We start from the raw sequence: 25,848 nt of genomic DNA, 5'->3' as shown, positions 1-25,848 counted from the left end.
AATCCGGTCTGAGCAGTGGTGGTGGCGGAAGGTCATCTGTTGTGGCCTACACGGACCTCCCAGGGCCCTCCCGGCAGCTGCCTCCAGCCCTTCCGACACCCTCAGACATGGCAGCCAGAGCCAGATCGCCATGTAGCAATTATTGCTAACAGCTTGTCTGCATGCCTTGGCACAGGCTGCCTGCATGCTGGCATCTGCAAAGAGCAGAAGATCCCACTGTGTTCAAGGACACGCACCACTCAGCTGAGGTCCTGAAAGCCCGTATAACTGGGGTGAGTGGCTTTCTGTCCCCAGGGTGCAAATATGTTCCCAGCTAAAAGAACCTTTGAAAGCAGAAGGCCCAGGTTTGTCCCTGGGGCTGCTGAAGTCATAACTGAGCACACAGGGGGGGAGCCTGGTCAAGGGAAGAGCGAGTCTGTCAAGCCCAGGCAAATGGTTCTGGGCTTCTGGAGTGCGTGATGAAGGCTGCAGCCAGCATAACCTATGTTGCAGTAGGAGCAGTAAGCTCTACAGCAATCCTTCGCCTCGAAATATTCTGTGCAGTATGACCTACTTGTTTTGCTTGAAATGTGGGCTGAGTTCTAGACTTCACTCAAGCATACTGACTGCACACTGTCTGGGGTGGCCATGTGTCCTCTTTTACATAGGGCACTCCTCTACCTGAAGAGCTCCAGAGGACAGTCCTCTACTTGAATATGTCCCCTGTTCGAAGGGCTGTCTGGTCCAAATCTGGTTTAAAGATCAAGGACCATAAGAACGAAGACCAGGTCTGGAAGTAACTTGCCCATCATCCACAGCAGGCCGAGCAGGCAGGAACACTGTGGTGAGACAGACTGTTTTTCTATTTAAATTATAGTTATTATTTCTAAATTTGCACCAATGCATATAAATTAGAAAATGCAAATTTTATGCAAATCTGTGTCCTCCTTTTCGGTGATGCAGAAGTGGCCACCCTAACTGTGTCAGAACACCAACAAGACTTTAATTTCAAAGGGACACTCGGGTTGCTTTTGCAGTGGGGTCTTTTCCAGGTAGCGCCACAGTGACGCTTAACTCAAATTCAGCACGGTCAGATGAACTCCAGTTTCAGAGCATGTGCAGAGCGCCATTTCTAGTCATTGAGCGACAACAGCTAGCAAAACTGGATTTTTTTAACGAGAGGGACATTTCCAGCCCAGAAGGCAGGATTCCAGGGCAGGCTCGCTCATGGGTGTCTCCCATTTTAGAAATTAGCGACAGTGGAAAAAAATGGGCAGGGGGGGCAGGAGAGGGACGAGCCTTTGAAGCCCCAGAAGGGCATTACCTTCCCTTCCATGGTCCTTCTGAACGCTGACTCGATGCTTCTGTGGAAGAGACTGTACAGCCAGCTGCGAAGGAAGGCACACAGGGAACACAGAGCTCCATAAGTTTGTTGTCAAAAGTAGATGCATTTCTTGCCTCCTCGAAGATACAAGAAACTCAGAGTAGCTCCAGGGGTTCTGCAGAAGCAAGGGCGAAGGGAGGGCAACTCGCTTGTGCTTCCATCCCCCCTCTTTGTTTGCTTTTTTGCGGGGCGGGGGCAGGATGACTGAAGCAGCCTCATTGGCGTGGAGGGGTGCATGAGGCCCGTGCTGTCAGGGCGCAACTTTGAGCCCTTCTGTTTTAAAAATTGTGTTCCTGCATTTTTAGATCTTTGCACTGCTGCTGGGTTTTATCTTGGTTACTACTTTGGTTTTAGTCTGTTTTAAACTTATGGTTTGATGTTATATTTTAAGGTGTTTTTGTATTTTATGGTTTTAAGCTTCAGGAATCTCTACACCAGCCTAAAATCCTTCATTTAAAACGGGGCTTTCTGCTTCCGTTTTAAATGCAGGATCACCACTGACTCCCTTTACATGTGTTTCCTTCCCTCCTCGCCTTCTCCCCATATATGAGTCTTCCATTATCTTTCATTGATCTCGCTCCGCTTCTTCCCACTTTTCCTCTTTTCTTGGAGGAAATGGAAGCGGAACACAATGGGGTAATTTGACAGCTCATTATCTGCAATCTATTTGAAATGGAACAAAGGGCATTTAGTGCAGGAGATGCCTTGAATGATCACAGCATCATGTAAAGAGCCCACAAACTTCCGTGAAGGAGCCATCTCAATTGCAGGATAAAAGCTCTGTGTGAAGGAGCCCTTTGATTTGTAAACTGCCTGGAGAGCTTTGGCTAATGGATGGTATAGGAATGTGATACATTAAATAAATAAACACAGTAAAATAAATGAGGATGAGAGGCTTCAGGAGCCTCTAGATAATTGGATTTTGTGAATGCTGGACCTCCTGAAACAGGGCACTGGTTGGTCACCCATAAGCTATACAGCGATGGTGGCAGTCCTCAGGGTGTCTGCTGCGGGTCAAAATGGATCTTTGCTACACCCCTGCACCAAGCAGCACTTCTTCTCTGAGGAACCTTCCCTAACCTACCACCGCCCCGCTTTGCTGGGCAAAGCTGCCATTTGGATGGAGTGGAAGGCCAGGTCTGTGCACCACAAGGCTACAGAGGTTTAACTGTCCTGCTGTCTCCTCAAGAGGTCCTGAGAAGGGCAGTAGTGCAGAGGAATGCAGAGAGACACACCAGTGACTACGCATCCCTTCTCAGGTAGCAGCACACATACACACTCCAGAAGCTGCAAGCCACCATCCTATGGCAAAACGATTCTGCGCATAGGTCTCCCATACAGAATTTGGTAGCACACTCAGAACACCATGGATCTACACCCAATTGCAAAAGACAGCAAGGGTCTATTTCACATGTTGCAGGTCAGTAGTAACTAGGGATGTGCGAAAGTCACTTACCTTTTTGAAGGGGTGATTCGCGGTGGGGGGGAAGGCGCTCCGCACCTCCCCCCGAAATACTAACCCAGCCTAACTCTGTGGAGCTGCCGGCCGGGTGCATTCGCAGGTGTGCAGAGCCTGCGGATGCAAATGGCGGCGGCTATGGCAGCCGCCATTTGCGTTCCTGTTTTTTTGCCGTGATAGGCTACATAAATATTTACGTAGCCTATCACAGCAAAAAAAACAGGAACGCAAATGGCAGCGGCTATGGCGCCATTTACGTAGCCTATCAAGGCTTCCGCAGGGATGCAAATGGCGTCCCTGCGTTAGCCGTGATAGGCTACGTAAGTATTTATGTAGCCCATCACGGCAAAAATGGGGAAGCGAATGGCAGCCGCAGATGCGGCCGCCATTCGCAAAGCAGCGCGAACAGCACCAGGTAAGTGCTCCATTTTGCATGCCTTTCATGGGGTGGTGGGGTGGGGGGGCTTCATTCCGCCACGGATTTTGGGGGGCCGAATGCACTGGCATTCAGCCTCACTGAGATCTGTGGCAGAATCCCCTGACATCCCTAGTAGTAACTGAAGAGGCCATGCTTTCTAAATGCTTACAAATCACACAGTATCCGGATGCAGGTCTCTCTCTCTCATCCCCTCCCAAATAATAAAGGAGTGGAACAACACCTTTTTTCAGGCTCCCTGTCTGTCTCCTTGCCCATCTCACCCACCCACCCCAAATTCCAAGAATTACTAATGTCCCCCGTAACTCCTTCGTATTCCCATACCCAGTTTAGGGCTTTCTTCTTTTTCACAAAGGAAGCCAAGGTTTGAAACAAAATATTTTTGGAGTATTTCAAGTGTTTTAATTAATTGTTTTATTGCTAGTATTTAATGCTGTTAATGTATTGTGACCTGCCCAGAAAATGTGGGTTATTGGGAGGTCTAAAATGGCAGCAAATCAATCAATCAATCAATGTCAACAGACTCAAATACATGTTAGACAGGATGAACTTGCAGAACCCATAAAACTTCCCCTAAGACAGCCTTCCACAACTGGGTGTCCTCCAGATGTGTTGGACTACAACTCCTAGTCCAACACATCTGGAGGGCACCCAGCTGTGGAAGGCTGCAGTAGGATGATTGGTCCATACCCGGGGTCTGACCAATTGATGTATTTGATCAGGATGAAACGCTGATTCAGGTCAGGTTGGCTAGTCCTGCGAGGAGTTGTGTGCATGTATCATATGTGGGTTTGGTGGTGGTGATGGTGGAGTTGTGCTTTATCCTTTTGTCAGAGCCACAGAGTAGTTGTTGAGTGGAGGCTGCTGGGTGAACAAAGGTCATGCCAGTAGTGTAACTTGGGTGGGGCAACAGGGTTGGCTGCTGAGAGCACACCCTGGACAGGAGGGCAACATCTATTATTTATTTCATTTCTATACCGCCCAATAGCCGAAGCTCTCTGGGCAGTTCACAAAAATAAAAACCAAAGAGCACACAATAAAACAATTTAAAATATATAGAACATTAAAACCACAATATAACAATACAACCACAATAAAACCTAGCAGCAGTACAGGAATTTAAAATACAGATTTAAAACAGCAAAGATAAAAATTTAGAAAGCTAAAATGCCTGGGAAAATAAAAAGGTCTTCACCTGGCGCCGAAAGGAGTACAATGTAGGCGCCAGGCGAACCTCACTAGGGAGCTCATTCCAGAGCCGGGGTGCCACAACAGAAAAAGCCCTCCTCCTAGTAGCCACCCGCCTCACTTCCTTTGGCAGGGGTTCACGGAGAAGGGCCGCTGAGGATGATCTTAAGGTCCGGGCAGGCACATATGGGAGGAGGCGATCCCTCAGATAACCTGTCCCCAAGCTGTTAAGGGCTTTGAATGTTAATACCAGCACTTTGAATTGGGCCTAGAAATGGACTGGCAGCCAGTGCAACTGAAAAAGTACTGGCGTAATATGAGCTCGCTGGCCAGTCCCTGTTAACAATCTTGCTGCCCTATTTTGGACCAGCTGATGTTTCCGGACCGTTTTCAAAGGCAGCCTCACGTATAACGCATTGCAGTAATCCAGACAAGAAGTTATCAGAGCATGGATAACTGTAGCTAGGCTATGACTGTCCAGATAAGGGCGTAGTTGGTATACCAGCCTAAGCTGATAAGAAGTGCTCCGTGCCACTGAGTTCACCTGTGCCTCAAGTGACAGTTCTGGATCCAAGAGCACCCCCAAACTACGAACCTGATCCTTTAGGGGGAGCGCAACCCCCTCCAGAACAGGTTGAATATCACCTAGCCGGGCAGACGAACTCCCCTCTAACAGTACCTCCATCTTGTCTGGATTGAGTTTCACTTTATTGGCCCTCATCCAGTCCATTACTGTGCCCAGGCACTGGTTCAGAACAGCCACTGCCTCACCTGGTTTTGATGAGAAAGAGAGGTAGAGCTGGGTGTCATCCGCATATTCATGGCACCTCAGCCCACACCTCCGGATAACCTCCCCCAGCGGTTTCAAGTAGATGTTAAACAGCATGGGGGATAAAACAGAGCCCTGTGGAACCCCATGGCACAATTGCCATGGTGCAGAGCAATAATCCCCCAGCACCACCTTCTGGAATCAGCCATCCAAGTAGGAGCGGAACCACTGCAGTGCAGTGCCACCAACTCCCAATACAGACAACCTATCCAGAAGGATACCATGGTCGATGGTATCGAAAGCCGCTGAGAGGTCCAGGAGAATCAACAGGGTCGCACTCCCCCTGTCCCTCTCCCGGCAGAGGTCATCCCACAGGGCGACCAAGGCAGTTTCCGTTCCAAAACCAGGCCTGAAGCCCGATTGAAATGGATCTAGATAATCCGTTTCATTCAAGAGTGCCTGGAGCTGTCCTGCAACCTTCCGCTCAAGCACCTTGCCCAGGAAGGGGATGTTGGCCACTGGCCTATAATTGTTAACATCCTCCGGGTCCAGGTTAGGCTTTTTCAGGAATGGCCTGATTACGGCCTCTTTTAAAGCAGCCGGCACCACTCCCTCTCTCGAGGAGGAATTTACAGCCTCCTGGACCCAGCTGGACATCCCCTCCTTGTTTGATTTAATAAGCCATGAAGGGCAAGGGTCAAGCACACAAGTGGTCGATCGGACTTGGCCAAGCACCTTGTCCGCATCCTCAGGCCTCAGTAACTGAAACTCTTCCAATAAAGCTGGACCAGACGGTGCTCTGAATGTCTCTCCCAATGGAACTGCGTTAATCATGGTGTCCAATTCATGACGAATCTGAGCGACTTTGTTTTCAAAGTGCCGTACAAACTCGTCACAGCGTGCAACCTGTGAGATCATCCAATGCACTGACAGTTATTAGATTAATGTTCCTTATGTATTGGTTCCATTCAGCATGGGCTAATTAAAGTGTTTTCAAAATGATGGAACATATGCAGGATTGCACAGCTGGCTCAGGAGTCTTGATGAGGGCAGCAGGCCGGGCAGAATAGCACAATTGCAGCTTCTCATTGGCCCTGTGCCTGCAGCCCAACCTAGTAAATGCTGCTGCAGGGAGGAGAAATTAGAGCCATGTGTCAGTGGGCAGCAGCCATCTTCCCTTAGGGGGAGATGAGGTGCCAAGGGGAATGGCTGGGATCAAGAGAAAGCAAGGCAGAATGTCCCAAAGTCAAGCAGCAGGAGCAACCCACCTTGTGTGCCAGTCTTTGGTAGAGAGGCGGGGTTTCAATCAAATAAATAAATAAACATACCCCAATGTGCCAGAAAAGTGCACGTAGACGTCAGAAATGTGGGCGCTGCAGTCAGAGGTGGTGGCTGTCAGTCTCCCGGTGGGATCACTGCCCAGCGTCAAGCTTGCAGAGATGGAGAGGCCTTCAACCTTCAGGTCAAACGAGCCACTGTCCTTGCTGGTTGGAAACACAGGAGAACAAAGGGTCTGCACCCCCAAATATCAGCTCTTCCCTTCATTTTCCCAGGGAGTGGGAGTGATGCAGAAGCCAACCAGCTACAGCCTTTGGTGCAGACGTGCCCTTTCCCTCAGCGCACCAAGTGGTGAGAAGCTGTATTGGTCAGGGGCTGAGCACACGTGTTGTGAGCCGAAGTTCCCACTGTTCAGCTGTGAGCCTCTAAAGCTTTAAAAGGATCCACTCGTGCGTGATGGGGAAGAGCCCTGCCAGAGACCTTGGAGAACTGCTGCCCATCAGAGCGCACCACCCTGTGCTAGATGGACCGATGGTCCCGAACTCCCTATTAGGCAGCTTCATAGGTTTATATTCAAAAACATGGGGCCTTGGGGCTTAGATGGCAACACGGTGCCATGGAGGGAGCTGGGGAGGGAGCGAAAAGCATAGCCTCTGCTTTCAGAGATGGCCCATGCTCCCCCCCCCCAATCTTTGGATGCTGAGGTCGAAGAATGAGGGATGCAAATGGCTGCCACACATTGCTTCTGCACCTCTCTGGGGCATCTGTCGAGCCACTCTTGGTAGAGGGATGGCTTATTAATCTGACCCAGGAGGGCCAATCCTGTTTCTCTATGCAAGAGGCTGCTATAGTTCACGTAATCATGGCGTATATGCGGCCTGTACAGTTTGGAAGACGTAAAAAAAGGTAAGAGGCAAGGATGCACTTACAACCACTTCTTCTTCACTTGCCACTGCCCCGTCAATTCAACAAAGACACTGGTAATCGAGACCTTGGGGCCCACGCCTGGGATGGGTACTACTGCTGAGCTTGGCAGCTGGAAACTCTGGATATCCAAACTACAGGAGGACGAGAGAGGAGAGGAGAAGGCGACTGGTGTGGAAACACCTCAACCTGTGCTTTGGAGCTCCAGCTCTTCATGGGAGGATTCACACAGGAGCAATTCAAGCTGACTACATGATCCTTTCTCTAAAGCAAAGAGGCCACCAGCAAGGGCCAAGCGTGACCATATGAGTCACACGGGATACGTTTGGCCCTTGCTGAGCGATGTGCTGCCGGGTGAGGCTGAGCAGAAGAACCTGGGGGGCTCGGAAGCTATTTATTATTTATTTATGATACACATTTATATACCACTTTCCACTAAGGCATCAAAGCAGTGAACAAACAATGTCAGTTCCACAAAAATAACAATAAAACATAACAATAAAATAATACAATAACAAATACGGAATAATAAGCAATAAAACTATACACTCTGCTGTGTACTGCAGACGATACCTGGCTGGGTCACACCTCAGGGAAAGCCTGTGTGAGGAGGTGAGTCTTAAGAAGGGGTCTAAATGCCAGCCTTGTGGGCACTGTCTAAAGACAACTGGTGAGGTGCCGTGCTCCGAGGGTGCGTGCTGAGACACTACGCGCTCTGCTGCCACGGCTCCTGGGGTGAACCTCAAGATCATGCGACACCATCAGAAGTGCTCCCTCTGGAGATCGCAGAGACCGGGCAGGGACGTAACAGGGGAGGGGATCCTAAGGTAACCTGGCCCCAAGCAGTTTAGGGCTTTATATGTTAATAGCAACTCCTTAAACTTGGCCTGGTAGCTTATTGGCAGCCAGTGCAGCTCTTTCAGCAAAGGTGTAACAGGCTGGCGGAAAGTAGGGATGTACGAAAGTCACTTACCTTTCTGCGGTTTATGTTGATGGTGGTGGGGGAGACGTTCCGTCCCTCCCCCGGAATCCTCGATGGGGGGGGGGGAGGTGATCCGTTCCTCCCCCCCGGAATCCTCCACGGCTGGCTGTGCTCCGCGGCAGCTCCGTGGAGCAGCTGGCCAGGCCCAGCCCAGGCCAGAGCCGTCTGCAGCCGGATTTCCAGCTGCAGAGGGCTCTGGGAAAGAAAGAAAGAAAAAAACCGCGTACGCAAATGGCGGCGGCTATGGCCGCCGCCATTTGCGTTCCTTATTTTTGGCCGTCTTAATCTACATAAATATTTACGTAGACTATGACGGCGAAAATAAAGGGGAACGCAAATAGCGTAGCGGACGCTACTTGCGTCCCTTTTTGATTCACCATTTTAGCCTATGTAAATTTATTATATATTATTATTAAATTTATTAATCGCCCATCTGGCTGGTCACCCAGCCACTCTGGGCGATGTAGCAGCGTTTACGTAGGCTAAAACGGTGAATCAAAAAGGGACGCAAATAGCGCCCGCTACGCTATTTGCATTCCCCTTTATTTTCGCCGTCATAGTCTACGTAAATGTTTACGTAGACTAAGACGGCCAAAAATAAGGAACGCAAATGGCGGCGGCCATAGCCGCCGCCATTTGCGTATGCGTTTTTTTTAAAAAACCCAGCCATGATAGGCTATGTAAATCTTCACGTAGCCTATCACGTCGTGTGTGTGTGTGTGTGTGTGTTTTAACAAGACAAGACTGCAATTGGCAGTGGTGGCAGCCGGTCGAAAGACCAGCCGCCGCCGCCGCCGCCCGGAACATCCGCCCCAGCTAAGTCTCGTCCCAGGGGGATCTGCGGGGAGGCGGGGGGGGGGCGGCAGGCCGTTCCGCCATGGAGTTCGCGGGGGCCGAATGCACTGGTATTCGACCTCACCGAGATCTGTGGCGGAATTCTCTGACATCCCTAGTGGAAAGAGGCCCCGGTTAGCAGCCTCGCTGCTGCATTCTGCTCCAGCTGCAGCTTCCAGACCAAGCCCAAGGGTAGCCTCACATACAGCGCATTACAGTGATCCAGTCTTGAGGTTACCAGTGCCTGAACCGCTGTGGCTAAGCTAAGTTCAGGAGTGGCTGCAGCTGGCGCACCAGCCAAACCTAGTTGCTGGATTCAGTTGGGGGTCATAGAATCATAGAATAGTAGGGTTGGAAGGGGCCTGTAAGACCATCGAGTCCACCCCCCTGCGCTGATTCTGCCCTATGTATGATTAAGGCAGTTTGCATTGTTGCCTCATCCTTCCTTATGATAATTCTCAAGCTATCATTCTATGTGTTAGGATCGTTTTCAGAATGTCTCCCAAATCCATTTTGTTTCTCCCCATAAGACACTCTAACAGTCCCTGTCCATCCTCAAGCAGTTACTATCACCCTTTATTACAACATGTAGTCTCACCTGTACAATTTATAGTCTACATTTCCAAGAACCTTGACTCTGAAGGACCCAGAGAAATCAGGCAGCTTCAGCTTGGCCAGCTGCTGTTGCAAGACTGCAATCCCCTCCTGACGAGCTGAAATAAAGCAAAGAAAATGTTGACATCAGAGCCTCTCCTTCAAGATGGAAGCAGTCAGTTGCCATTTTAGTACCCTCTCCCCCTTCTAATAAAAGGCTAAAAGAAAAGGCTATGTGTTTAGACTGAACAGCAGGTTTAATACACTGGCAACACACTAGTGGCATTGACCACCCCCGAGGGCACCAGGCTAGCTCAGGGGGCTTGCCCAGCATCCACCATCGGAAGCAGCTGCTTCACTCTGCTCAGTGGCAGGGCCAGCCCTGTTGCAACACTATCTTAGTGATCACTCATGTACCCATATTCCCATTGCGGATTTACAAATGCATCCTTTCTGTAGGGGGCAAGCAGTTCGACAGAAAAAAAAACCCTGGGCACCTACCATAATCCAGGCCTTTGTCAGTGACTCTGCCCATAAACCCGGGGTTTGCACCCTCCGAGCACAGCACCAAATAATAAAAGCAGATGAGCAGAGATACCAGGAACACGCTGCCCTTGGACATCCTTACGGCCCGAAGCCCTTTCAGGTGCTTCTGCCCAGGGAGGCTGCAGATGCAAATAGTTGGCTGCAAGCTTAGAGAGAAAGGAAGTGAAAACAAGCAGTCAGAGGTAGCAGGAAGCTGTATGAAAATTTCCGTAAGTTGGTTTCTCCCCAGTTGCACAATTATTAGTACAGTTCTGGGTCGGGTTCATCGTGTTCTTTGGCAGGGCCTGCCCTGCGCTTTTGCTGTGCCTGGGGCGGTGCAAAAGTGGCTCTGGGGCTTTGCTGCTTTGGCCCATTGCCATTCCTGCCATTTTGCATGTAACAAGCACACACTGCTCCAATTCCCCAAAAAAGGCTGCTGGATGTTGAGCCTATGTGAAGACCCCCTGCAAACACCCAGCAGAATCCCAGGTGGGCGTGCGTGCATGAGGGGGGAGGGGTTGGGCTATGTGGACGGTCAGAGGCACTTGGCTAATATTTGACTATGTTCCTGGAATTCCACACAGACTGGGGCTCAGACATGTCACAATTCTCAGGATTGCGGTCCCGCTTGTGGGTTTCCCATTGGGCAGGGAAGGTATTAACGATATGCACTCTGCTCCATTGCCCCGTTGTGTCCCAGTATAAGGCCTGTCCCACCCTTGTCCTGCTGGCCTGGGTAGCTGATGCGCTGTGCTGCTTGCAGTTTCTCTCGTCAGTCTCTCAGCTGGCCCTCTCAGCCTTCTGGAGCCATTCTGCCTTTCAGGTGCCTTGCTCTCCTTGCTTCTCACTGGCTGTCACACCCAGCCGACTGTTAAGGCCCTCAGAGGAGGGCCTTCTGGCCATTCCGCTACCAAGGGAGTGTTGCCCCGTACCTTGAAAGCAGCACCTTCTCAGTGACGGTACCTACCCTCTGGAACACCTTTCCCAGTGCGGCTCGGGAGGCAGGAAACGCGGTGTCTTTTAAATGCCTCCTGAAAACATAAGCTTTCCCTGGCTTATAACTGATTATCATGTTGCCGCTCTGCTTTATTGCTTCTTTCTTTCTTTCATTTATTTTTGTTGCAGCTGTAATTGTTTATTAACAGTGTATTTTAACTGTGTTTTAAAAATATTTTTGTATGTAAACCACTTAGACATTTTATTATATTAAGCAATATAAAATTAATAACAGCAGCAACAACAATAATTCTGCCGCAGTTTGACTCTGGTCCTTGGGGCTCAGCTCTGTTGACAGAAGTGTGCCTTATCAAGAGCTTTTAATCATGAAATTTTATTTTATTTTGAAACAAAGTTAACCAAATAAAGGCAAAAATAACAAAAAAAGAATGTGCACAATAATAAATCACCATCACGAAAGAAACAAAGGAATTCACTAATTATAAATGTAGGTAGGAGCTCAATTTCTAATGAAAGTAAAAATGCAAATTCTACAAACGGAGTGTGTACAGGTGTGTGCCATTCTGTGTGTTTGTGCATAGTAATCATTAAAAATATAGGCAACTGCATTTTGCTGGAACTTTATCAAATGTTTGAAATGCCTCAGCATAGGAAACGACTGGAAACCATGGTGTCACAATATCATTCTTCACATTAGGGTGCCTTGCTCGCTGTACTTGCTGAGTAAGGTTATGCCTTTGAGAGTAGTTCTGCTTCTGCTTTTTGTTGTGTAGGAGCAGATTTCAAAATCTCCCTCCCTCTGAAGTGGATGAAATGGGAGGCAAACGCCTCTTTTGGGGAAAGGACAGGAAATCACGGAGAAGGAGAAGCAGTGTGTTGCTACATTCTGCTGTGGGCCCCTGAGAGCAAATATTCACCCCGAATTGCTGCCTTTGTCTGTGTGTGTTTTCCTCAGGCAAGATGAGGCCGTTGCTCCACAGCTGAGCTGCATTGCTTAATGGCCACATGCTTCTCTTTCATACACCCACAAGCATGCCCCCCGCCCCCGTGGCTGCAAAGGCGGTTTATTTGCAGTCACTAATTTTGTACAAATGTCACCATCTTCGCCACTGTGGAAGATGTACTTTTAACTCCTTCTTGTTAGTACAAAGCCAAAGATTGAGCCCACCTAAAACAATTCTTCATCTCTGATGTGCTTGAAGTATATTAATTAGCTATAGATAGTTAATTGGCAGCCAGAGGCTTCCTAAATGCTGGAAGTATAGATTGAAAACATTCAGCAAAGCCCAAATTCGTAACAGGTGGGAAGAGACAGTGGCTAGAAAAACGGGACAGGGTGGGCAATTGCTTTGCAGATGTGATCTGGTGCTTGAGCCTGGCTGCAAAGTGCACATTTCGCACCATGGCTGGATTTGGCCAACCCCCCTCCTGTGCTAGTTCCCGGGCTGTCTGGGCATGGGGCAGGGCCCATGCCTCTGGGTACAACGAGGGCAGCTGTCCTACAAGTGCTTTGCAGCACAGGCATGTGTGTGCGAGAGAGAGAGAGAGAGAGAGAGAGAGAGAGATGCGAAGAAGGCTGCTACCGTAGGGTGGCCACACCTCCTCTTTTACAGAGGACAGTCCTCTGTCTGAAGGGGTGCTAGAGGACTGTCCTCTATTTTGAAGGCATCCTCTGTTTGCAGGGCTGCCCAGTCCAAGTCTGGCTTAAAGATCAAGGACCGTCGGAAGGGAGAGCTAAAGGGCCTTGAAGCTGCCCATCAGCAGTGCCTGGACAGCAGAATGAGCAAGGCTCACAGGTTGCCTGGTCGCAGTCTTCCTCACTATGGTGAAATATACTGTATTTATATTTAAAATTATAATAATTATTTCTTAATTTGCATCTATACATATAAATTAGCACATACACATTTTATGCAAACTACTGTCCTCTTTTGTCCTCTTTTTTGGTGATTCACAAGTAGCCTCCCTATTTCCCTGGTCTGGCACTGCTCTGCAAGCCTTCTGCAGCACAGGCGTGTGCGCGCGCATAGGGGAGAGGGCATTTTAAAGACCAGACAGCCCCCCCACCCCCTTTTCTTCTTTCCACTCCCCAATCGCTCCCCTCCCCTCCCCAGCCAGCGAGCTGGCTCTTCTTTGCACGACACACGAAGGGTTGAGTTGGAGAGGAGTGAGCCATGGGACTCGACTCAGGCAGGGCTGCTGGAGCGGGGCAGGCCAGCCTGGTCCCCTCGGGGGTGACACGTACCTGGATTATGTTGTGGGGCCACCGCAGAGAAGAAAAACACATCTGTCCAGATGGGGCTGGGAAGGAGCCCGTAGCATGTTCACTCACAGGCAGGTCAGTGCCAGGTAGAGCGGGGACTGGGAAAGCAGTGCCACATCCGGTCATGCTGGGCCGGGTCCAGGAGAGCAGAGCCGCAGCAAGGTCAGGACCGGTCAGGACCGTGGTCAGCGCACTGCAGGGGGTCCCGGCTGAAGGCCTCAAGAGGGCTGGAACCCCCTGCACCTTCAGCGGCTCCATCCCTGCTGGATGCTGGGCCCTTAAAGAGCCTACGGTTATTCCTGTGGACTCCTCGGAGTCTGAGGTGGAGGGGAGGGCTATGTCTTCAGGTCTTGAAGGTATTTGAGGCGGTGCGGATGGTCCTCCCAGGCGTGGGGCAACCAGTGGTTCATCAGACTTTGAGTCCTCCTCAGGGAGCTGCAGAGCCTGTGAGCCTGGGGACATGACAAAAATACATCCATCCAGATGGCCAGGAAGGAGAGCGATGGGAGATCCAGGAGCAAGAAGAGAAAGTCTGCCCACAAGTGACCACCAAGGAAAGAAAAGGGGTGTTTGCTTGTGGTGGGGAGAGGCATAGAGCCCCCCTTGCTTCTCTGCCCTCTTCAGCGTCACCCCAGAGGAAACCATGGTAATACAGAAGATTTTGTACCTCTCTTGTGCCTCTGCCACGCTGTACGCTCTCCCTCTTCCAGATCTCTGTTGGCAAACTGGATGGCTCAGGCCCTGGATTCTGCAGCCGAATGCAGGGCAGCCCAGGACAAGGCACCTGGGAATGAGGGGGACGCCCGATGTGGACTTCCTGCTTTCTTCTTTTAAAAATGCTCCCTTTCTAGGAAAAGGAAAAAGGGAGAAAATCAGGCAATACTCCATGACAAAGAACCCAGAGTTTTAACAGTCAGAACATCCACTTTCTTTGTTCCATTGGGACCTTTTCAGTGCTCTGCTGTCCTCCTGAACGCAAATGCTCTAAAATAAGGTGGAGGTGGCGTTGCAGAGGTTTTCTAGCAAGCTTTTGGGATGGTTGCAGGCAATGGCCAAAGGCCTGGAAAGGTAACAATGAGCAGCTAGTGTCATCTAAAGCACACTTCTGGATTCCACAGACTCCTTCGCTAGGCAGAAAGGACAGGTGCCATGTGGTTTATTTTGGCATACTTGTCCTGATCTACGCGTTGAGCCTTTGGGGAATTATGTCAGTACAAGAAAAATAGTGCATAATTTCACACTGGACAAAAGAGTAGCAATGTATGTGTCTTCATTCATATCTATGCACGTGTACATTATTTTTTGTGGAGTCCGCAAAACTAAAACTCCTGCAGTTCTTTTTACCAACCTCAGCTTATCCAGTGAAAGATCTTGCTTTGCCTGTTTCCTTTGTGGACACATCTTACTTGGTTCTTTACCCAGACCTGCTTTGGGTATACCAGCGTGGAGGCCGTCTGGACGGTCTCCTTTGCGCTCTTGCACTCTCCTTTGCCAGTGGCGCTGAGGGGACTGCGTATGTGTTGGCTGCAGCCTGCAATGCTCCTCCTTCCCTGGCCCCATCTACATGAGCCTTTTACTCCGAGGCGGCTGCGAGTCGAGGTCCCTCGGGACAGATGATGCAGTCGCCACTTCGTAGCCATCCGTGGATTTCTCCCAGAAAATGCGGACGTCCAAGGAGGTGTTTGGCTGCCATGTTTTTGGTTTGATGCAGGTTTCCCCACGGTTGGGAGCCGTCTGTCCTTTCCCTGAACTGACTTCGCATTTTGCGGTGAGCATGTTGTAGGTGTGTGTAGCGCTTCTGTTGCTCTGTGATGCCCCTTTGCTCCCTCCGTCCCTTCGCAGCTGCGCAGTTACAGAGGCACAGAGAGGGGTTTTCATTTATTTAATCACACTTTTGCGCATTTTGCAGCTTTGTACCTTCGCAACGGTTGCTTTTGGACTCAGTGCCCAAGGGCCGGGAGGGTCTTGGGGGAGGACCAACATTGCTCCGGCCTCCATTTCGGCGTGTTGGGTAGGCATGTACTGCTCACGCGAAGCATTGCAAGAGTCTCAGGCTGGGGAACTGACAAACAGATGGCGTAGAAATGAAGGAGCACAGGACACCCACTTTTTACCTAACGAGGGACAGAAAGACACGACAGAATCCCCAAAATACTAAACAGCCACTGCGGTGTCGCACCCCCACGCTCACGGGGCTGCACAGCTGTGCATTGAAGTATAATGGCAAAAAAAGGAGGGCACAGCGGAGTCCGTTAGGGATGCACGCAGTAAATCGTGAGTGTATCCCAGCAGAAGCTAATTCGAAGCTGCAATGCTGCGCAGTTGCAATGGGGTGGGGGGTGAAAGTGGTGCTATGTAGATGGGCCCCTTGCCTGCGAGCAGGTCTCTGTCCTCGTCCTCCAGCTCTTCCGCCTGTGGGGAGGATTCTCTTTCTCATGAAGAAGAAAAGCCCCCCTCTTCTCCAGCAGAGGGAACAAAAGTTTGGCAATGAAGTGATGCAGAGATCATTAGCAGCTGTTTGAAGGGAGTGTGTGTGGGACTGGAATCCTCTGTGGTTAGAAAAACTGCCTCGCTCTGCTTCGTTAGAGAGAGAAGGAATTAGGATCCAGAAAACTGATGAACTAGAAGAGTTACCTCCCCTTCTTTCCTGCAAAGCCACCCACTCCCCATACTCGTTTGGAGCAGCGAAGGATGACCACGGGCAGCCTTTGCCATGGGCTATTCGCTGTTGCCTGGACCCTTTAGCCATCCTTGCTCACTGCTCAAAGGCAGGAGGCAAACTCCCAAGGAGCAAGAATTGGTATTCTAGGAGAGCACAGGCGAGGCCCAGGGTTTTGCTCTGCCACCACATCAGCCCTTTTCACATTACAAAAAGACTCAGGGAGATGCAGGGAGAGACTGGAGTCGGGGGCAGACTACTTGTAATGTGAAGCATGTCGGGTGATGTTGTCCGAAGCTGCCAGCATCCCTTTCTTCCCTTAATCTCCAACTTTGCTAATTTAAAAACTGCTGTGTTTCTCTCCACTTTTGCTCTCTGCCCACCAAGGCACCTGTGTGAGTTTCACTTATGGCTGGAGGCAAATGAGAGTAACTGCTGGATTTTATATTTTCAAAAATGGAGGAATCACTCAATATGGGACTGGCTTTCCCAAAAGTCCTAGCTGTAACCTGAAACCTGCATGGCACCTACTAGACAGTGCTTGCTCCGTTTAAGGGAGCAACCCTATGCATGCTTATTTCTTAGGCAGAAAAAAGCCCTACAATTCCCAGCATTCTCCAGCCAGCATGGGGAATTCTGCCCTTAGTCTGCAGCTCTTCCTCCATTCCATCTTAAGACCCTCACCATGCAGACTTCAACATACAGTCAGCCTTTCCGCCCACTCCGCTTCCTCCTGCTTTTTGAAACATCTTGCCTGGTGAAGAGATCTCGAAAGTTTGCCCACAATGTTGTGCATATCTGGAGGGTGCATAATAAAAGTCTAGTCATGAATTTTGGGATTTCTCTTAATTCATTACCCTTGGAGTAAAAGGGATGAGGCTAAAAAGCAGCCAGGGGACATTTTGAGCAGCTAAGGGCCAGGGAGGAAAGGTCTAAGCCACCCTTCCCCAAGCTGGGACCCTCCAGATGTGTCAGACTACATGTGCTGTGGTGGTTGGCGATTATGGGATTTGTAGTCGAACACATCTGGAGGGCGGCAGGTTGGGAGAGGCAGGCTTAAGAAATCCTCCTCCCCTGCCGATTTCTGCTCCTGACTGCAGCCTTCGAGGCTGCTTCCCATTAAATAAAAAAGGGAAACAAATCACCCCAGGAAAGAGGCACTCAACTCCATGGCATGTGTAACTTGGCCCTCAGAGTTTCTGTGAGACATGGAGACTGGGCCGAGAGCCTTCTTTTTAAACTGAAGGAGGGGCAGCAGGGCAGAATGCATGAAGTGATTCTTCGAGTAATAAACGTTCAGGGAGAGTCCACCATGAACAGCTTTAACAGGGGGCAGTGAAGGGTGGGATTCTGCATGCTTCTGAAGTGCTGATAAAATCACTTTTGTGTGCACATGCCGTGACCGGCCCACCCATCAGAAGAGGGAGTGTTGCCGCAAGTGTGGACCATGGAAGCCCCCCTCCATCAAGCCCCCATGTGGTTCTCCAGTGTTTGGGAAGGGGGAGGGTTGTGCCCTCCCCCAAGCTCCATTCCTCTTTTGTCTTTCTCCACCGGTACCAAAGCTCATTCTCCGTTAGAAGCATAGACTCAAAGGCCGGAAGAATTCATCAGAGTTAATTAATCCTAGAAACAAGGACGGTGGCGATTAGCATCTCCCAGCAGAAGCAGCGGCTTCCTCAACCTGGCAAAGTCACAAAAGATGTGACAAATCAGCCTTGATTACAGAAGTGAAATGCTTATCCACTGATGGAACAGCAGGAGGAGGACAACAGGCGTCTTTTACGTAATGGTTTGGACAGAGATAAAAGAACACAGAGACTGCCACACCGTCCCTGACAATCTTATGATTATAACATGCTGACCACTGGTCATTGCATATACAACTGTTACAACTTCTTCTTCTGTTTAAAGCCCTTTGATTTAAGAGAAGAGGCAAGCCACTCACAAATTCATTCATGCACCTCTCATTCCTTTTCCATAAAGGAGGAACAGGGGAAAAAAGATTGCCATAGGCTTTCGAATAATTGCATGCTGGGATGCTGCAGGAGGTGGCAAGGACTTGCCTCTGCCCTATCTAACCCTTCAAATCCATCACTCCAGAGACGCGTGGCATTATGGATCATAATACGAACAAGCATACGAATGGTTGCCTAAGAGCTCTGACATCATGTCCAAGAAAACCAAGACACATTCCAAAATACAACAGGATGAACAATGTGCTAATGGGCTTCATCACACACCCTATAGACCAGTTGGACTTTCCTTCTTTTGGGGGGCAGAAAAACCGGAATGAGATGATATCCCCTCACATTTTGTGCTGTGAATTCGTCCCCCCACCCGGATTGTGTTACACGTCTGTATCCCACCTGCCAAGGAGTTCAGTGTACCATGTATAGTGTTACCCCACTTCCTCCTCATAACAGCCTTGTGAGGTAGGTGAGGCTGAAAGATTTCCCAAGAGCTACCCACAGAGGTTAATGCTTGTGGTTTCACACATCAGACTCAGTTCTCAAGCACCACATGGGATTGGCTTTCACTCCACTTGCAGTGAGGTCCTGGAAAATGCAAGCTTCTAAACTTTCTTCAAGACACAAAAGTTAGTTATGACTGTGCCCCATCAAGACCCAAGTTGGTTGCGACTAACTTAGACGCTGTAGCTTTCAATGGGGCTTGGCTACAGCTAATTTTAGCTGGATGCAGATCATCAGTTACGAATATAATTCACAAGACCATTTTGCCATGCAGAGAGTGGGAAGAAGAGCCACTTTATCCACAGAGACATTTCAGATCCAAAATAGCAATATGAACCGGGCCCTGAGGGGCAACACTGACTGAGTAGTCTGTCTGCCTCTGGAGTGGCCTCTTGCCTGCAAATGCCAGTAAGGGGCCACTGCTCATGGGCTATGGATGGACAAAACTGTCCATTTCTGTTTCTCTCAGTTTCTCATTTTTTTCAATCCTAAATTCCATTCATCTCAAATTTTGGGAATTTCTCCAGTCATAAATTCAGTTCATCCCAAACAGTGATTTTTTTTTTTTAGCTTGCATGAAAAGTCATAAGCATTTTTGTGCAGATTTCTCCTAACACATGCATTGCTGTCTGCATTTTTGCTTAATATACAATTTTTTGCAAGCAATTTTCCTAACATAAAGCATTTTTCATGTTATTTTCCCCAATACACGCATTTTTATACACCCTTTTTCTTTAATTGGAGAACTCCACTGCAAAATTCAAAGCAGTGCAAAAGTTGATGGATAACTGAGTTTGGTTCACATAGTGGTTTGACCGTGCAAAAGGCTTGCATTAAAATGTGAACGAATTTCTCCCCCATCCCTTTCAGTGGCTGAGCTTGTGCTTTGTGTACAAAGACAGACTCCCACAGGTTGGTTTTTGAAGGTAGCTTCCTATGGTTTCTCTTCCCGCAGGCATGTCTTGGCCAACTGTTTGAGATGGGGACAGTCTCTCTCCCCGCTGAAAATGTCTTTCCTCCACAGCATTGGCTAGAGGCAAATGGCAACAGAAGGGGGTGGCTGACCGACGTTAGTTGTCTCCTGCACAAAGTTGCAACTAGTGGCGCAAAGCACTCTTGGCCCCGTCCAAGGAAGAGCGGGGAAGGGGTGTATTGTTTTACATGTGGGCTAATGGCGCACTGAGACTCCAGGAATGTATTCAGCCTCAAAGAAGCCATGGAGTAGGGAGAAAAACCCAGGATCCCCGGTTCCTTGGTTGCCTGGTCCTACTTGGTGGCTGCATGAGCCAGGCTGCTTGTGCTGTGGTTCTCCAAATAGACAATCCCCAGCACCCTTTCCGGAGTCCTGGCTCCTTTGGGGCCTGGCCCTTCCATGGGCAAGGTGGCACTAGAGCCCAGAGCATCTTCAGTGGAGTTCTGGGAATCTGTATCTTCCGAAGAAAAACTCCCATGTCTGGAGAGCTGGAAGTACTGGGCTGCTTCTCTCTTCCTGCTCCTGTGACCCCTCGCTGGCATGGATGTGCAAGGTGCTTTGGCAGAAGGCAGGTTCTCACAAGCCCCTGGTGCCTGCTTAACATTCGGGAGAGAAGCGGGTGCAGGCAGAGCCGAGCGAGAGTTATGAGTCGTGGTGTGGAGACTTTCTGAGGCCTCTCCGTCCAGGCCCTGAGCCTCAGGGGCCCCACATTCCAGACCGGCATCCAGATAGGCCTCCTCGTATCCCTTCCTATCCGTGCCTGTACCAGCACCCAAGGGAACCCCTTGGGAATGGCTGTCATGGACACCGCTGCTGTGCACAGACCCGTCCTTGTGCCTTCTGCTGCCCCCCGGGGGCTCCTCCTCTTCCCTGGGTTTCACTGATGCTCCGCCAAGGCAGAGACCGTCACCCGGGACTTGGGGAGCTGGGTTAGGGCCTGAGGCGAAGGGGCTGCTCGTCTCTCCACAGCCTCTTGAACTTGCTCCCGCGACCTCCTTGAACGTGGCCAGCGTCTCCTCAAGAATCTGCCTGGCCTCTTGACATCTCCCCAAAGCCTCTCTCCACACCACTAGGCCATTTTCATTGCGCATGCTGGAAGCTTGTATCTTCATCTGCTGGAACTTCTCAGCTGGAAACTCCTCAGAGAGCCTCTGGAGAGAGTTCTCCACCTCGTGCCGGGCCTCTGTGCTCTTGGTCTCGTCCCCTCTGGATGTCCACAGGGGCAGCCATTGCTTGCAGTCGAGGCTGAATTGCGTGACCTTGAGAAACAGAGCAACAGGGCTTACTCGCTCCTGCAAGGACTTCCTCCTTGGCCTTCTCCCCACCTGAAATATTCTTCCTACAATGTCTCCCAAGCCAACTCATCATTCCTTAATTTCTCCCCTACCCAATTCTATTGCTGCGCCTTTAACTTGAGACCTCTCGTTTATTCTAGAAACTAAGCCAGAGACCCTCCCTAAGGGCCAGTGGCTTCCTTCGGAGGCCTGAGTTGCTTGTAGTGCTTCTCCGCCTCTATCCCACATTGCTTTGCCAGTGTGGGAATGTAGAGGCCCCCTGGGAAGGCATAAGAACCTAAGTGCAGCCCTGCTGGATCAGACCAAAGTGAGTCCACCCAGCCTAGCAGCCTGTTTCCAACAGTGGTCGGCTGAATGCTTCTGGGAAGCCCCCGGAGCAAGTCCTCCTCCCAGCAACTGGTATTCAGGGGTCAGCTGGCCCTGCCCCTGCGCTTAGGTGGGGTTCCCAAGGAAGAACCATGCTAACCATGCCCTCTGATCCAGGGAAAAGTCCGCTGTGTCCCAAGAGTATGGGCTAAAAGGCTTGTGACCGGCAGGAGGCCACCTGTTGTCCTGGGCTTCTGTTTTCACATGCACATAGACAGCACATTAGAAGCTAAGCGCGGACGGGGCCCCTGATCATGTGGCCTTATGAGCACCCTCCGGGACTCCCCTTTCCTTGCTCGATTCCCCATCCTCCACCCAGCGTATTTCCACAATTTTGCTTCCACCTTGCTGAAGCGCTTTGTAGGTTCACCTTGTCGCAGAACCTGTATAGGTCCAAGAAAGTCTCCAGCTCAGCCCCTTTCATCTCCATGTCCATGTAGAACATTGTCAGCTTGGCCTGGAAAGCCCCCTTGGCTGCCTCAAAGGCCCCCATTTCAGGGAACCTGGACCCTTGGACCCTGGCAGCTTCCTTCGACAGACAGAGCCCACGGTTGTAGTGGACCTAATAGAGAAAGAAACAAAAGGGGTTTGAATTGACAGCTGATCAAGTGCACCTAGTTTATTAGGCGAAGCACCTTGGAGAGCTCCTTTAGAGGTCTGATTGAACCCTGGAGCGGAATAACACCCCACTGGCATTGGAGCCACCAGCCTCCACTGGACAAGTCCGGCCCATGAGGCCTAAATGGAACCTCCACATTCAGAGGCAGTAAACCTCAGGAGACAAAGAACAGAGGAAGGCCATTGCTTTCAGGCTCTGCTTGCGATCTTCCCACAGGCTTTCAGATGACCACTGTTGGAAACGGTGCTAGGCTAAATGGATCTTTGCTTCAATCCAGAAGTACTTTTCTTTTGTTCCTAAACTGTGGAAATTAAGATGCCCACTGTAAACTACAGTTTGGAGGTCTTCTCTGTCCAGCCCACAGGGCCAGGAGCAAAACCCTTGGGGCTGTCTTTACATCCATAGAACAGACACTCATTTCCATCTCCAGTCATATACCTCCACAGGGCCACTTTCCCCACCAACTCCTTATCTCATAAAAACACCCCGCCTTGCTGTCAGAGATGTGCACAAAAATATACATAATCTTGTGCAGACTTATACTGAAATTAGTGCATTTCTTTCTGCAAAATTGTTATTAAATTTGTAAATCCAGAAATGATTAGGGTTTTGCTTGGGATTTATGGAGAGGAAGATGGATGGACAGAAGAATGGGTCTGGGATCAATGCGAACAGACGTGCTGAAACAAATTTTGGAGAAAAATCCTCAAACAAATTCTCTTAAATTTGCATGGAAATGTGTGTCTTTTCCTAATTTTTTTCACCACATTTTAAATGAAAATTATGGATGTTGTTACAATTTGGTAGTCTTAAAAAAATAAAGCAGGGCATAAAATACTGAACTTTACAAGTAAATATTTAACATGGCTGTCTTAAAGCTTTTATGAACAAGGCTTAAAAAGTAATTAAAAACATTAAAAATGTTCCTAAAAATGAATTTTAAAATGCTGAAATCTGACATTTCCAAAGCAAATTTTGATAATTTTCCTGATTCCTCTGGGGTGGGGTCTCATTCTGGCTGCAGTTGTGCGAGGTGCCTGCCCCAGGGCCCAACATACTGTGGCTTCTTTGAAGAATTCCTTAAACCGCTGATAGGACTCCTCGGTGCTCTCCCGGCTGTCCTCTGCCGATCCCACCTCACGGAGCACTGGCTCTCCTTGTTCATCAAACCACACACTGAGCTGTGAGAAGAAGCAAAGGGTATAGCAAGACTCATGCAAGAGTTCAAGCCTCATCAAAGTAAACCCTTCCAGCGAAAATGTTTGGCAATCCAGTCCAGGAGATCCCACAGGAGAAGTTGAGAGAGGGCAGGGCAGAGGTGCAGAATGCAAAATGGACAAGCCGAGTGGTCTAGGATTGCCTGCTGACACTCACCTGCCTTAGTCACGGACCAACAGATTGCATCCCTGGATTACCTAGGAGTAAGGCTAAAGGACATGGACGTTCATCGACACATCTAGACTTCGGGACAAAGTGAGGAATTTTGAACTTAGGGGATACCTATCTTTGGGGGGGATACCTATATTTAAGTAGAACCTCCCCCTCAAGGCATTGTGAAACATGGAAAGGAATCACCAATTTGATTATCTTAAAAATAGGATTTAAGAAGACTTTTTTCGGTAATTCCACAGTGTTATGACATCTAGAAAATAAATAAGCCTGTCTCCTTTGCACTACATATTTTCATCCACTGAATCTTTGATTCCTGAGCATTTAATTCATTTCCATCTCCTGGCTGGATTGTTGTAATTAGTTTCATTCATTTCTTTTAATTCACCTTCTAAAAATGACACTTTAAGTGGATCCAGGTCAACACAACAAAACTATCTGAAGTCAATGAAGCATCATCAACTAATCACACAATTCATAAACAGGCTGCATTACACCACACAAATAAAGTGAAAAATGAATCCCATTTCATGCTGTTTGGATTCCTTTACAATTAATAGAATTATTACATTCTTACAAATTCAGAAGATTGAAGACAATTGCTTAATAATTAGATTTCAGTCATTCAGTACAAAAGCTCTCTGTGCATATTAACTTCATTTCAACTCAATTGTAGGCACTTTTATAGCTGAAGGCAGAGAAAAACCCACAACTCCAATGGATGGATCCAAGGCCCACATACACTGGATGAAAAGTAGCCACGGAAGACCATAAATGGGGACGGAGCATTGGCAAGCGGGAAGGAGGTACCCTTTCCCTGACTGACATTTTCCGACTCAAAATTGCCTCTCCTCAAAGCTGCTTTTTCACAACCCAAGAAAAGATACGAGTACTTGCATCTTTTCTCTACCAAGTAGAAAAGCAGATGGTGGCAGAGGTTAATTTACCACAAAAGAGTGGCCAGGGAGTAAAAATGGCCCTTCTGCTCAAACAGGAACTCCTGTAGCAGGACCTCCTGAGCCCCTGACTCATACATTCAAGCAGCTGAGTGGCTGTCCACTTGAAATTCAGCTCTGTGAACCCAGGCCCACTCCCGTTTGTGTGTCTCTTGCTCTCTTCACACTGGGGGTGTGGGTGTTATTAGGTTTACTCAAACCATGCAGGAAACCCCATCAACCCCTATGTGATTCTGTTTTAAGCAGCCACTAATATGGCTCCTTGAACATGAACCCGGCCTGGGGGATTACTTCCTCAGAGTTAAGTGTCACCTCACCCATCTCAAGAAAGGAATCATGGATAAAATTTGGGATCCATCAACAATCCTACACCATGCAAGGATATATAGGGGATAAAGATATGAACTGAGGTCCAGATGCATGGGATGCAGCTGTCCCTAAACTCAAAGGCCATGTGATATAATCTGCAAACTGCAGGACCAGCCCTACCATGAGGCAAAGTGAGGTGGTTGCCTCAGGCAGCAGATGCTGGGCATTGTGGAGGAGGCAGTGATAGCAGCCCCCTGGGCATTCCTCTCTGCTTGAGGACAGCACTGTGCATTCCAGGGGGACTTCTCTCTTCCCCCTAAGGTCACCTGTTGCCCCCTTAAGTAAGGTGGAGGATGCTATGCCATCCGCAGTGTCAAAGTGAAATTCAGCTGCCAGTCTGGTTGGCTTTTGTGGGCGGAATGCAGAAATGCCATCTTGTCCTTCACCTCAGGCAGCAAAATGTCCTGGCAAAATGCAGTGGGGGGATGTAGAGTCAGGTGCATTCTGGGAGAGGGGCGTGAAGCCTCCCTCACACCTGGGAATCCCCACAGTTCTGTCTAACTTCTCCTCCCACCGGCTTTCCTTGCAGAGACCAAATAAGACAGAACCAAATTCTGTGAAATAGATTCTGAAATTAGTTGCTGGACATTCCCAGCAATTTTGGGTGGATAGACACAGTTGTGGTTGACCAGCCTTTGATACAGCTGGGCTCATGTTTGGGTTCCAGAGGGCTCACCTACCTCGCTAAACTCTGCCTCCAGCTCTCGGATCTTCAACAGGAATTCCAAGTGCTCCAAGCGGTGGTTGGATTTGGTCACCAGCGTGTGAACCTCCTCCTCCACCAGATTGTAGAGTTCCAGGGCACACACGACACTGCTCCTAACAAAGAGATGTAAAAGGTAGTGATGGATGAATGGATGGAGGAAAACTGCATTTAGTTTGCATTTTAATGTAATTTGCACTTCTGAATTAACATGTGAACCGATATGCAGTTATCCTTTGGTTTTTGCATCTCTCTCAATGTTATGGTGCAGTTCTCCAATCAAAAACTGTGTAGAAAGATCTGTACATTAGGGAAAATTGCACACAAAAATGCAAACGTGGGGAAATGTGTACAAAACGGTATGCATCTTCGTATGCATTCTCCTAATGCATGCATCAAGAGAAATGCATACAAAAATGCATATATCAGGAGAAATGTGTGCAAAAATACATAAATTAGGAGAAATGTGTGCAAAA

At 49.1% G+C, this 25,848-nt stretch overlaps 2 protein-coding genes across 2 annotated transcripts in view; both read right to left on the bottom strand.

Moving 5' to 3' along the window:
* The window catches only part of LOC146349083 (bactericidal permeability-increasing protein-like), a 30,480-nt gene extending 19,285 nt beyond the window's left edge, over positions 1–11,195 (bottom strand). Inside the window, exons 1-6 of the mRNA XM_084854583.1 lie at positions 11,070–11,195; positions 10,329–10,519; positions 9,832–9,946; positions 7,423–7,551; positions 6,544–6,699; positions 1,304–1,367 (exon numbers count right to left, since the gene is read on the bottom strand). Coding sequence (XP_084710709.1) covers positions 1,304–1,367; positions 6,544–6,699; positions 7,423–7,551; positions 9,832–9,946; positions 10,329–10,449 — 585 coding nt within the window. The 5' untranslated portion in view covers positions 10,450–10,519; positions 11,070–11,195. The remainder of the gene's footprint in view (positions 1–1,303; positions 1,368–6,543; positions 6,700–7,422; positions 7,552–9,831; positions 9,947–10,328; positions 10,520–11,069) is intronic.
* A 6,636-nt stretch (positions 11,196–17,831) lies between these two features.
* The window catches only part of KIAA1755 (KIAA1755 ortholog), a 34,876-nt gene continuing 26,859 nt past the window's right edge, over positions 17,832–25,848 (bottom strand). The window contains exons 14-17 of the mRNA XM_084851831.1: positions 25,350–25,488; positions 23,014–23,136; positions 21,707–21,898; positions 17,832–20,934 (exon numbers count right to left, since the gene is read on the bottom strand). Of these exons, the coding sequence (XP_084707957.1) occupies positions 19,969–20,934; positions 21,707–21,898; positions 23,014–23,136; positions 25,350–25,488 (1,420 nt within the window). The 3' untranslated portion in view covers positions 17,832–19,968. The remainder of the gene's footprint in view (positions 20,935–21,706; positions 21,899–23,013; positions 23,137–25,349; positions 25,489–25,848) is intronic.

This window comes from Heloderma suspectum, chromosome 4, assembly GCF_057233095.1.
Source record: "Heloderma suspectum isolate Gila_16-S chromosome 4, 16-S_ref, whole genome shotgun sequence".
Taxonomy (NCBI): Eukaryota; Metazoa; Chordata; class Lepidosauria; order Squamata; family Helodermatidae; genus Heloderma; species Heloderma suspectum.
The sequence above is the reverse complement of the archived record's forward strand: the minus strand, read 5'-3'. Positions and strand labels throughout refer to the sequence as shown.